This window comes from Vulpes vulpes, chromosome 13 (genome assembly GCF_048418805.1).
Source record: "Vulpes vulpes isolate BD-2025 chromosome 13, VulVul3, whole genome shotgun sequence".
NCBI lineage: Eukaryota > Metazoa > Chordata > Mammalia > Carnivora > Canidae > Vulpes > Vulpes vulpes.
The window spans coordinates 31,674,126-31,686,921 of record NC_132792.1 but is presented as its reverse complement, the minus strand read 5'-3'; the positions used below and the strand labels follow the sequence as shown (position 1 = coordinate 31,686,921).

The window sequence follows — 12,796 nt, the reverse complement described above, 5'->3', positions numbered from 1 at the left end:
TATCAAAATACCATGGACTTTCTTCAGAGAGTTAGAACAAATTATTTTAAGATTTGTGTGGAATCAGAAAAGACCCCGAATAGCCAGGGGAATTTTAAAAAAGAAAACCATAGCTGGGGGCATCACAATGCCAGATTTCAGGTTGTACTACAAAGCTGTGGTCATCAAGACAGTGTGGTACTGGCACAAAAACAGACACATAGATCAGTGGAACAGAATAGAGAATCCAGAAGTGGGACCTCAACTTTATGGTCAACTAATATTCAACAAAGGAGGAAAGACTATCCACTGGAAGAAAGACAGCCTCTTCAATAAATGGTGCTGGGAAAATTGGACATCCACATGCAAAAAATGAAACTAGACCACTCTCTTGCACCACACAGAAAGATAAACTCAAAATGGATGAAAGATCTAAATGTGAGACAAGATTCCATCAAAATCCTAGAGGAGAACACAGGCAACACCCTTTTTGAACTCGGCCACAGTAACTTCTTGCAAGATATACCCTTAATCCGTTTTGGTCAGCAATCTCTTTTTTCCCCTCTTGAATGTCAAAGCCCCACTTATTTATTTCTACAAGTTTCTTCCTGCAAGTTTAGGATAATTTCACTTTATTCCAGTCATTTTTCAAATAAGGATTTCTATGGCATTTTACAGTTTTCAAAACTATTTCACATAGATTATAATATCTTCATTCATCACTTCTTGGGCCTCTCTGTTCTATTTCATTGATCTATTTATCTTTTCTTTCACCAATATGATATTGTCTTGATTACTGTAGCTTTATGTAAGTCTTGAAATTTGATAGTGTCAGCCCTCCAGCTTTATTCTTTGCCTTCAGTATTGTGTTGGCCATTCTGGGTCTTTTGTCTCTCCATAATAAGCTTTAAGATCTTGTCAATATCTACAAAATAACTTGCTGGGATTTTGATTGAGAATGTGTTGAATCTATAAATCAAGTTGAGAAGAACTAACAGTAAGCAAAAACAGTTTTATTTATTCTTTCTCAATCTGTATAGTTTTTATTTCCTTTTTTTGTCTTAGTGCAGTAGCTAGAATTTCCAGTATACTGTTGAAAGAAGTTATGAGAAAGAACATACTTGTTTATATTGAATCTCGATGGGAAAGCTTTGAGGTTCTCCTATTAAATTTAATGTTGGCTTTAAGTTTTTTATAGATCTTTTTTATCAAGTTGAGAAAGATCTTCTCTATTCCTAGTTTACTGAGTTTTTATCATGGATAGATGTTGGATTTTGTCAAATGTTTTTTCTAGATCTATTGATGTGATCACGTGATTTTTCTTTTCTAACGTGTTGATGTGATGTTTCACATTAATTAATTTGTGAAAATTGAACCAGCATTGCATAAGTGAGGCAAATCCCACTTCATCATGGTGTATCATTATTTTTATACATTGTTGGATTTGATTTGCTAATGTTTGTTGAGGATTTTGCATCTGTTTTCATGGGAGATACTGATCTGTAGTTTTCTGTTCTTGTGAGAATGTCTTTGTTTTACAGATGAAGATCAAGATACAAAAGGGTCAAGGTCTTCTCAGCTCACATGCTGGCAAATCCATAATTTTTCACTATGTATTTAATACTCTTTGATTACCATGGCATCATTTGGTGAAATCGCCCCTTTTTGTTGTGGATAGATCCAAAGTGACATGTTGAGAGATCAAAATGCATATTTATATAATAAGGAATAGCTACTTCTGGCACATCTTTGAATTTTATCATACATACATTTTTTTCATCCTTATGGTAATTCTTTTAAAGTTTTACATTTTAATTCCAGTATGGTTAGCATACAGTGTTATATTAGTTTCAAGTGTACAATGTAGTGATTCAACAGTTCTATACATTACTCAGTGCTCATCAAAGTGTACTCTTTAATCCCCATTCCCTATTTCCCTACCCACCTCCTCTCTGGCAATCATCATTTTGTTCCTTATAGTTAGGAGGCTGCTTCTTTTTTGCCATCACATTCTTAAAGTCAGAATTTAGTAATAAAATTAACATTTTTCCATATATGATAAAACAAGAAAGTATGAATGATCTATATCTTAACAGTGTTCATAGAATAATTCAAGTTTTTTGGACATGCAGTGATAACATGAGATAAGGGTTTCAAGTCATTGATTACCCTGGAATCAGAAATTAGTGTCCAAAATAGTAAATAAAATAAAGCCTATGTGAGAAATAAGCATTGGCTTTGACATTGCTAGGGTTTCAGTTCAAGCTTCACCTGTATCACCTGCCAGCTCATGTAGTGACAGTACTAATAACCACCATACAACACTGTTATGAGGACTAGAGGCAGGTAGATTTTATATACAAATCATCTCTACATAGAAGTAAGTCAAGACACAGAAGCTTTCTTTCTTTCTTTCTTTCTTTTGAATTTAGCAACTGAATTTTTCCCAACTTTTATTGTGAAATATTTTAAATTTAGAAAAAGAAAAGTAGTACAGTGAACATCCACTATATAGATGGACCAATTTTTAATTGACTTTATCTTTCCTGTCTTTCCCCTGCGTCTCTCTCTCTCTCTCTCTCTCTCTCTCTCACACACACACACACACACACACACACACACAATATGTATTTTTGCTAAACATTTGTGAGTTAGGTAAGTTGCACCATATATCTCCTAATTTTTTTTTAAAACTACATAAACAATAAAATTAACAAAAAATGTCTATCACCTAATATTTCCTCCATATTTAATTTTTTCAATTATCCCAAAATTGTTTCTTATGGCTAAAATTTTGTTATGTGTTTTTTTCCTCAATCCAGGATCTAGTCAAGGCTTATTCATCACATTGGTTGTTAATGCATAATCTAAAACTGTACTTTTACCTTTTGTTTTTCATGATACTGATTTTAGAAGAGTCCAGAGTTGTCTTATAGGACATCTAACAATCTGGATTTGTCTGATTGTTTTCTCTATTTTCTGTGTTTCTTGTAGACTGGACATTAGATCTAGAGACATGGTTAATTTCAGTTTAAGTGTTGCAGGAGATGTAAACTTCATACATCCATCAGTAAACACAATATCAAGTTTTCTCATGCTTAGGCATGCTAAGTTTGATCACTTGGTTTAAAGATGACTACCAAAAAAAAATAAAAAATAAAATAAATAAATAAATAAATAAAGATGACTACCAGTTTCCCTCAAAGGAGGAGATGTAAATTTCCCTTTATAATTACTAAGTAATCTCTGAGATAATACTTTGGTACCATGTGAATGGTTTCCCAAAAACATCTCATCAAATGATTTTAACATCCAGTGCTAATCCTTGCCTGAATCATTACCTTGGAAAAAGTGATTTTAATTTAGTTTTTATCTGAAACATAATTGAGCTTATTTTAATAAACTACTTAAAATATGTCTATTAATTCTGTCCTTTTACATTATACTGTACAGAATTTAGTATTGATAATTTATTTTCATATATTCAGTATTAATTATTTATGACATGGCATATTTTCTATTTTTATATATAGATGAGTATTTTCAACTTATATATATATTTTTTAATGAAAATAAGTGGTTTCATTAATGAGTATGTTTATAGTATGGTAAATTATAATACTGCACATACAAAGAGCAGACTAAAAGGAGTTATAAATGTAAGAGAATGCCAAGAATTAGGGACAATAAAAATCTGTCTCCAAAAAGAGTCTAAAAAAAAAAAACAAAAAGAGTCTAAAGAGATATGATGATGATAAAAGGTAATGTGACATCATGGATCAGAAAAAAAGTCAGATTAAAAACCAAGGAAATCTAAATAAAGCATAGATTTTAGTCAATAGTTATGTATCAATATTAGTTCATTAACTATGACAAATATGCCATAGCCATGTAAGATGTTAATAATAGGGAAAATTAGGTGTGGAGTATACTGGAATTTTCTGTAATATAATATCTGTAAAATTTTTTAACAATTTTCTTGTAAATTTAAAGCTATTCTAAAATTAAAGGTTTATTAAACTAATTTTAATATTTTTAAAACATGAATCTGAAGTTTAAGAACAATGATTAAACTTTCTTTTAGCATACTGACATAACAAAAAACAATGAAAGCAGGTTTAAAATAAAATATCAAATGCAGAGTTTTTATTAACAACTGTATTCAAAGTGGTCAATATTTCAATGTTGTTGGAAAAAGGAAGAAATTACAAAAATTTAGAACCCATTAGTTACAAGAGAATGGAAAACTGTTTTAGAGCTACTGTATGTGTATCTGCCAGAATAGGTTAGGATATGCTGTGATAACAAATAACTCAAAATTATTAGTGGCTTAACTCAAAGAATTCTTGTCTGACTCCTTCTGCATGTCCCCTGAAAGGTCATACTTGTGCATGTACTCAGGGACCCAGGCTGGTGGAGGTGCCTGTTGCTAACTGCTTCTACATAAAGGAAGGAGGACAAGGTGACTCATGCTTCCATGGTTGAAGCTTCTGCTCTGAAGTTACATGGGCCAGTTTTGTCCACATTTCATTGGTGGAGCAAGTTCACATCACCACACCTAACTTAAGAGGTGCAGGGAAAAGTGAATATATTCACACAAACCCAGTGTGAATGATTTTGTGACTTCTGCTTATAGTTCATAGTATTGTAACTATTAACTACATAACTTTTGTAATAGTTATGACAAAGGTGTTGGAACAAATGGATTTGGGTTAAGCCCTGAAACATTTTTGGAAATCAACTGTTAATTTCTACTTATTTCTATTTTATTTTTTTGTTAATGCAGATCCTGGTTTAACTCAGAAGAAATTATCAGATACTTGCCCCTATTTTGTCCCAACTTTCAGAGGCTTCAGTTACATTTATTATAGTAAGAAGCCCTGACAAACATAAGTACACAAGCTTTTATATGCAGTTATAGCAATCTATTCATGAGTATCCCGATATTGAGGTCTTGCAGGACCAAACATAAATGAATCAACATCCTTGATGTCTTGATACATAATCCGCAATGGGAAGTTATGTCCACAGTGGCCACCACAGAGATGGGAAAAAGGGCTGAAAGCATTTCTTATACCTGCAAGTTTGAGGAATTAGAGGGGTTAGGTGAATTAAAGTTCAATTTGAAAATCTACTGAAGGGGAGCTAGCCACTCTGGGCCTCAACTTTCTCATTGCTACAATAAGGGAGTACATAAACCACAAGGGCACGTTGGATCCCTACAGGTAGCTTCAGAAATTCTACAAATCAGTAATTTTCAAACTTCTCATTTTTAATGCATTTTTAAATTCTTTAAATGTAATGCAAATGACGTCTTTAAATTATACTCACTCTGGAAAATGGTAATTTTTTTAAAAATGCAAAATGAGTGCCTTACTAACTCAAAACACATAAATGGTGACCAAAGCTAAAAATTTAGTCAGTCTTCAAAATCTACCAACCTGTCTTAAACCTATTACCATAAATCGTTTCCCACATTCATGTCAAGAAAATCCTGACCTGTCAGTAAGTCTTCCTGCACATAAGACATGAGGCTGCTCAAGTGAGAGCAAAAGCAGGAATGGGTTCTGTGGATACAAGATTTGAAAAGTTGACATGACATTAGTTTGACATTTCATTTTGAGCCTCGTTTCGGGGTTTAGGTAAGTTTCCAGATTGGTAGCAGAGAGGACTTTTTGATTATTGTGGAGTCTTTCAAAGGATTTTCAGGTATTATTAGGGGAAACCGATGCTTTGGTTGTTTATTTAATTGAGTGGCTTTCTTTGAATACGGTGGGTGCCAAGTAAATGAGTCATCAGACTAAGCAGAGGAGAATAACAAAAACACCTCCTGGACTTTACTTTCTGCCTGTGATGTTTGGCAGTTCAGGAACTTGATTTTTACCTGCAGGTGCCTTCTCCAAATACACAATAGTTGAAAATACCTAACACCACAGTGGTTGGAAGGGCTCTATAACAACATAACCTGGCCCTTAGTTTTACAGTTTGCTACCTGAATATTTTTAAACATCTATACATACTCACACAGGCACATATATTTTACATGTATATGTATGTGGCATGTGTATGCATGTATACACACACACACACACACACATATATATATACCTTCTTAAAAATATATATGTATTTTTTATCATGGCTATTGAGTCCTTATGAATAATTTCAGTTGGGCCACTCCTATGGTCACAATAGGTTATTTTCATAGATCTTGCCATTTATTTTATTTAAAGATTTTATTTATTCATGAGAGAGACACACACTGAGAGAGAGAGAATGGCAGAGACACAGGCACAGGGAGAAGCAGGCTTCATGCAGAGAGCCTAATGTGGGACTCGATCGCAGAACCCCAGGATCACGTCCTGAGCCAAAGGCAGATGCTAAACCGCTGAGCCACCCAGGCGTCCCAGATCTTGCCGTTTAAAAGAAAATGTATCTAAAAAATTACCTACTGCTGCTTAACAATTTTCACAACTTCAGCAGAATAAAACAGCACTCATTTATTAGGCCATGGTTCTGGATGCCACATGTCTGGGAGGGCAGAGCATGGCTAAGTTTTCTCCTGAGGGTATCACATGGCTGAAATCAGGTATTGGCTGGCCTGAGTTCTTGTCTGGAGGTTCTGGGCAAAAACTGCTACCAGAGACATTCAAGTTGTTGGTAGAATCTAGTTCCTTGCATTTGGGGCCTGAGGTCCCTGTGTGTTTGCTGCCTCTCAGCAGCTAGAGGCTGCTTGCAGGTCCTTTCCATGTGTCTCCTCAATCTCCAGCCACCAAAGGTACTCTGAATCCCTCATGGCTCTCAGATCTCCCTCATTGACTCTTAGAATTAGCCAGAGAAAGCACTCTGCTTTTAAAAGACTCCTGTTAGGCCCATTCAGATAATCTCCCTATTTTTAGGTCAACTGATTAGTAACCTTAATTACACTTGCCAAATCCCTTTTGCCAGGTTAAGAAACAAAATCATGGGGCCATCTTAGAATTCCACCTGCTACACTAATCTAATGCAGACATCTACATCCACTGTTAACCAGATTCAGTTTCTAAGTTGGGTGACATGATAGAGCATTTGGAGCATTAAATGTGAGTCACTGCATTTGATTATATTTAGACTAAATTACTTTTATAGTGAATGTCGTGCAAAGGATTTGTAGTACTGAAAAATACATTTACTTTTAAATAAGTCTACGTGCATATTAGACTGGGTGACAGGCACTGAGGGGGGCACTTGACAGGATGAACACTGGGTATTATGCTATATGTTGGCATATCAAACTCCAATAAAAAATATATACAGAAAAAGAATAAGTAAATAAAAATTTTAAAAAATTAAAAAGACGTACATTTAAGAGACATAAAAACCTATCATAAACACACAGCGCAGCATATTGCTTACAGTTTTCTGATTCCATCAGATGACGAGTAGCTTTCTCTCCATTTATGCCATTAATCATGATCATACACTAATGACACAAAGTCTATAGACTTTGTAACTTTACAGCAGAGATCATCTGTCACCACCACCCCTATCCCCTGCCTTTTTCATAAATGAAGAGCCAGAGACTCGAGGTATGACTCAGAGTGGGCCACAGAGTCAGGTGGTCAGTGGTGCAGATTGGCCTGGAATATGTTTTCTGATTCCCTACCTGGTAGTAATAGTAAGGACAGTACCATTAATTGAATATTTTTTATGAATCATGCACTATCCTAAGCACTTCAAGTATATTATTTTTCTTATCACAAAAATTCTATGAGGTAGGCACTACTGTCTTTGCCATTTCATTTGGAGAAAATGGAGTCACAGAGAAGCTAAGTAACTGGTTCAGTGTCACCCAGCTTGTATATGGTTAAGTGGGGATTCAAAGAGAAGCGGTCCGACACGACTGCCTGACCCCTTCACTGTGCCCTGCTCTTTCCACCCCACCAGTGGCTCCTCATGGGGCCTTCCATCTGCAGTTACAGAGGTAGCTGCACTGGCTACCCATTGGTTGTATTTGACAACAAATCCGAAATTAGTGGTGAATTTGGAGTCAAAAAACTGTGTATAAACTTCTGTTGTGTCACTTTCTCTGTAAGCTGCTGGGCCTCGTGGATGCTGTGTTTGTAAAAATGGGGATTGTTAGAGTTCTGAAATGAATGCAGTGTTGTTATTCTTGGACAAATGGTAACTGGTTCTCATCACACTGTAATAGCAGGTTTTCAAGTCATTCGTGCTGGGGTGGAGTCACACTGTGAAATAAGAAGGATCTATGTCCTGACACCTTTAGAAATCTCGTTTCCTTTGAAAGTCATGTGTTTCCTGTATATATTCCTCAGTCCACATTTTCCAGCTCCCCTGCAGTGATTCGACTCACTTGGAGGTGATTTTTCACATGGGCGTCCTTCATGGGAAGAGAACAGTACAGCCACATGGAGAGGCCAGGACCTAGCCCTTGGCCGGGCTCCTGCACAACAGCCTGGCAACTTCCATGATTCCAGTTCACATCTGAACAGAATGGATGTGACCATCTGGAGATCACTGTCAAATAATCATGAATATTAAATTTCTGAGTACCAAGGGTCTCTTCTTCATCCCCATTCTTTTTCTAAAAACATTTTCTCTTTTTTTGTGTGTATATGTATATTTTCTTCTCTACTATTTGAAAGTAAGTTGCAGACAGTATAACATTTCAGCACTAAATATTTCAGCATGTATTTCTAATGATAAGGAAATTTTTTATAATACATGCCATTATCTACCTAGGAAAATTAATAATTTTCTTATCCTGCCTAATATGCAGTCCATGTTCAGATTTTCCTTATTTGTCCTAAAATTGCTTTTAGAGTGTTTTGCTTTTAGGGTTTCTTGTTTTGTTTTTTCCCAAAAGGAAACCAAAGTATACTCATACCATTTAATGGTTACATCTCTATGATATTTTAAGATCTGGACCAATTCCCCTACCTTGTTAGCATATTTGCTTGTTTTCATGATACTTTTTGAAGAGACTTTTTGAAGAGACTAAGCCAATTCTCTTGAACAAAACTCTGTGTTCTGTGTTTGTCTGATTTTTTTTTTATTGTGTCACTTATCTTTTACTCTGTCCTCTGTGTTTTAGAAAACAAGTGGGTTCCAAAGGCCTAATTAGAAACAGATTGTATATTTTTGTCTGGACTAACTTGATAGGAGGTACTGTATGGAGGTACCTATGATTGCCCCACTATTAGGGCTATTAAGTTTGATTAAGATGGTGATAGCTAGTTGCTGTCCCAGTGGTAAAGTACATGCTTACCTTTAATAAGTAGAACTAAATAGTGGAATGATTTTTGGGGGGCTCCTATGAATATCATTTCATCTAATGCTGTTACCATCTACTGATGTGCCTTATCTGAATCATTTATTCCTTTGGAGATTACAAATTGGTCATTTTACATTTTTATCATTTCTTTTACATTTATTAAATGTATTTAAACTAATATTTCTCTGCAAAGAATAGCCTTCCCTCATCAATAAGGGATGCTTTTGATTGTCTTATAGTTTATATCAGTACAACATGTTTACCATCAATTTCCTAAAATATCAGCCTTAGATTATGGAACTGAGGTGTAGATCAATCATAACTTTTCTTTGATATAAACTTTCTAGAGCATTTTGGTGTACATCAAGATTGGAAGTAAAGAATAGATGAAATTTAAAGCAGTGTTCCAAGATGGTGAGCAAATATTAGAAGAGGTATGGCAAGATGAATTTCAAGAAGTCATGGTCAATATCAGCAAATGTTTATCGATATGAAATTAAATTATTAATACCAGGCATTAAAAGAGCCTGCCATACCCCAAAAAGCTAATGATATGCATGATCAGTGTAGATAAATATTGAGGACTGACAAGAAGTAAATTAAGACAAATAGTTCGGACTGTCATGCAGTGGCTCCAGCCTTAGTAGCCTCTCCACTCCACATTCCAACATGCAAGGCCCTTTGTGTTCTGGGCTCAGGCTGTTGTCTGACGAGCCCCCATCATGACTCTTCATCTGGTTGTTTGCATCATCCCTCAACTGCACATGGTTCTTCCTCCCTTCATGCTTCTGTCCAGGCACTTCCCTTGGCCCAAAACCCGTCCTTCTTGCCTCTTAGGTCCCAGTGTACCCATTTCACAAGCCCAGCAAAAACCCCACTCCTTCTGTGAAGCTCCTTCCTCCCTGACCCCTCCAAATCACTCATACTTCTTACCCTATATCACATATGTGGTTTCTGACTCAGTTTCCTATTTGGTCTTCTAATTGGCTTCTATAAGTAAATCTCATATTTCAAGCTATTCAAAGGTCCTTAAGGACATGACTACCCAGGATCCCAAATTAGAAAACTCTTTTCACATGGCATTGCTAGGTTTTTGCCTACCCTTTGAGAGTTTCTCTGAAAGTTACCCACAGTTGTGAAACTATTATCTGACACTTTATCTCCTTTGTACAGCTTTCTTTGCCTTCTAATATCAGTTACCTTACAAAATCAGGTTTTTGTGTGAGAGCTAAGGTTAGAACTGACATTGATGCATCACCTGTTCTTTGGAAATAAAGACAAGGCTTAATGATTTCACTATGATCAAAAGAAAGGAAAAAGAAATAGGCAGGCATAAATTAACGTTGTATTTAAATATTACAATGAAAACAAAGTTTATTTTGCTTTCCTTGAGAGCCTTTTTGTTTCTTTTGTGACCAACTCGAACACTGCTTTAAATGGAAATGAAACAACAGTATTTGTGCCTCTTGAAGATGTTTTTAGAGTATTTTCATCCCACTCAACAAGACATTGAAATACCTTTCCTCTTTGTCTCCTTAACAAGAGCACTTTGTATTTATGCAATTCTTTCCATCTAAGGACCTTCACCACTTTGGTGGAGTATTTCTCGTTACCAGATGGTGATGACAAAACTATCATGCTTCTTGTTTTTCTGTCTGTGCAGAAGCAGGTGGTAAAAAGCTACGGAGCACTGTCCAGCGAAGCACGGAAACAGGCCTGGCTGTGGAAATGAGGAACTGGATGACTCGACAGGCAAGCCGAGAATCGACTGATGGCAGCATGAACAGCTATAGCTCAGAAGGAAAGTGAGTGATGCCAGCCATGATATGCGTCGCTTCCATGCACACAAGGACCATCTCTCTCTCTCTCTCTTTCTCTATGCTTACCTAGAAGTTAACTCACACTCTTGAGAGCGCCATTTTCATTTCCATTGGCTGATTTGCTGTGAAGAGAACTTTTGCTCACCTACCACTGAGAAATGTGACATATCTGGCTTTTTATATCAAGGGAAATATAGGTTTGGGGATAAAGTATTTTGCTTTAATAATAGCAAGACGCTAAACAGTGACTGTCACAATACATGCACATTAAAGTTTGCTCTGGCTTGAACTATATAGAAGCACAGAAAGAATAACACCCTGAGCTACACCACAGGAATAATGCTAATTTTTAAAATCTTTGCTCTTAAGAGTTATTACTAAAAATTATAGAATACTTGATACATACTTAGTTCCATGAAGTAACAAGCAGTTCACATAGATGTAATACCACTAAGTAACTTCGTGAGACTTTCCTTTATGTAGTTAGCTTCTAGCTTTTCTTTAAATATTTAAATAAATATTTTTAAAGCATTTTTCAACACTGTGTAGCCCTGACATCAACAAATTGACAATAATCAGCAACTACAGATCCATAGATGGGTGCATAAAGGACGTTAATATAGGAAAATGGGGTTTACTGACCTCACTCTGTCATCATGATGGAAGCATCAGACATTTAGACAGCATGCATCTAGCTAATTCACAGACAGGAGGCAGAGTATTGATGATGTGCCATTGGGAACATTTGTCCAGTGCGATTATATAAACACAGGAGATATATATGGTTTCCATACTTTTTTCACTAAGGTTGTATGGGATGCTAACAGAAACATTAAAATATTGAGATTAACTATATTTGGAAATTAAGATTGGGAGGAGAAATGGATTTGATGTTAATTAAGGAAGTCTTAAAAGAGATGGAGAAGCAGTTGAAAAATGAATGTGCACTGAGCTTTCATCATTGCAGAGCACTGTGTTAGATACTGTGAGGGATACAAAAATGTCCAAATTGTGGCCCCCAGCACCTCAGATGTTTAGGTCTTATAAGAAAAATGGGATAAATACTCGTACATTCATTCAACAAATATTTCTTTTTTTTTTTTTCATTCAACAAATATTTCTACGCCTTCCAGTGTTCTAGGCACTGGGCTGAGTTGGGGATATAAGTCATACAAGAAGGCCAAAATCAATTAGTGGTTAAGACTATAGGCTTTAAAATCACATAGGCTTAAGTTCTTATCTCTTTTATGGAACTGTAGAAACTTAGGCAAGTTATTTAATTTTTCTCAGTTTCATTTTAATTATTTTTCTTAACAAGTATTTATTAAGAGCTTACAATATTCCAGGCATGGTTCTAGATGCTGGAGATAGATTAGCAAACAAAGCAAAAACAAAAACCAGAAAACAAAACCCTACCCTCGCCAAATTTACAGTCTAATAGATAAGATGGATAATAAACAAGAAAAGTTGTTAATATGTATATATATAAGGAAAAATCATAAAATATAGTGTAGATTAGGTAGTATAAGTGTGAAGAGAAAGAAAAAGAAAGGGAGAGAGCTGAGAGAGGGTAAAGGTAAGTTTTATGTAGGGTAGATAGGGAAAGCAACATATTTGAGCAAAGATTTGAAGAATGTGGACATTCGGAGAAGAATATTCCAAGCTGAAGCACTGTGGACCGAGGGCAGGCATAGTAATTAAGATGGGGGCAGGGGTGGACAGC

The 12,796-nt window shown here is 35.7% G+C and overlaps 1 protein-coding gene across 50 annotated transcripts in view; it reads left to right on the top strand.

Moving 5' to 3' along the window:
• Positions 1-12,796, top strand: part of RIMS2 (regulating synaptic membrane exocytosis 2) — a 589,976-nt gene that overhangs the window by 569,490 nt on the left and 7,690 nt on the right. For all 50 annotated transcript variants that reach the window (XM_025994824.2, XM_072734082.1, XM_025994821.2 and 47 more), the window contains one exon: positions 10,917-11,058. In XM_025994824.2, the coding sequence (XP_025850609.1) occupies positions 10,917-11,058 (142 nt within the window). The remainder of the gene's footprint in view (positions 1-10,916; positions 11,059-12,796) is intronic.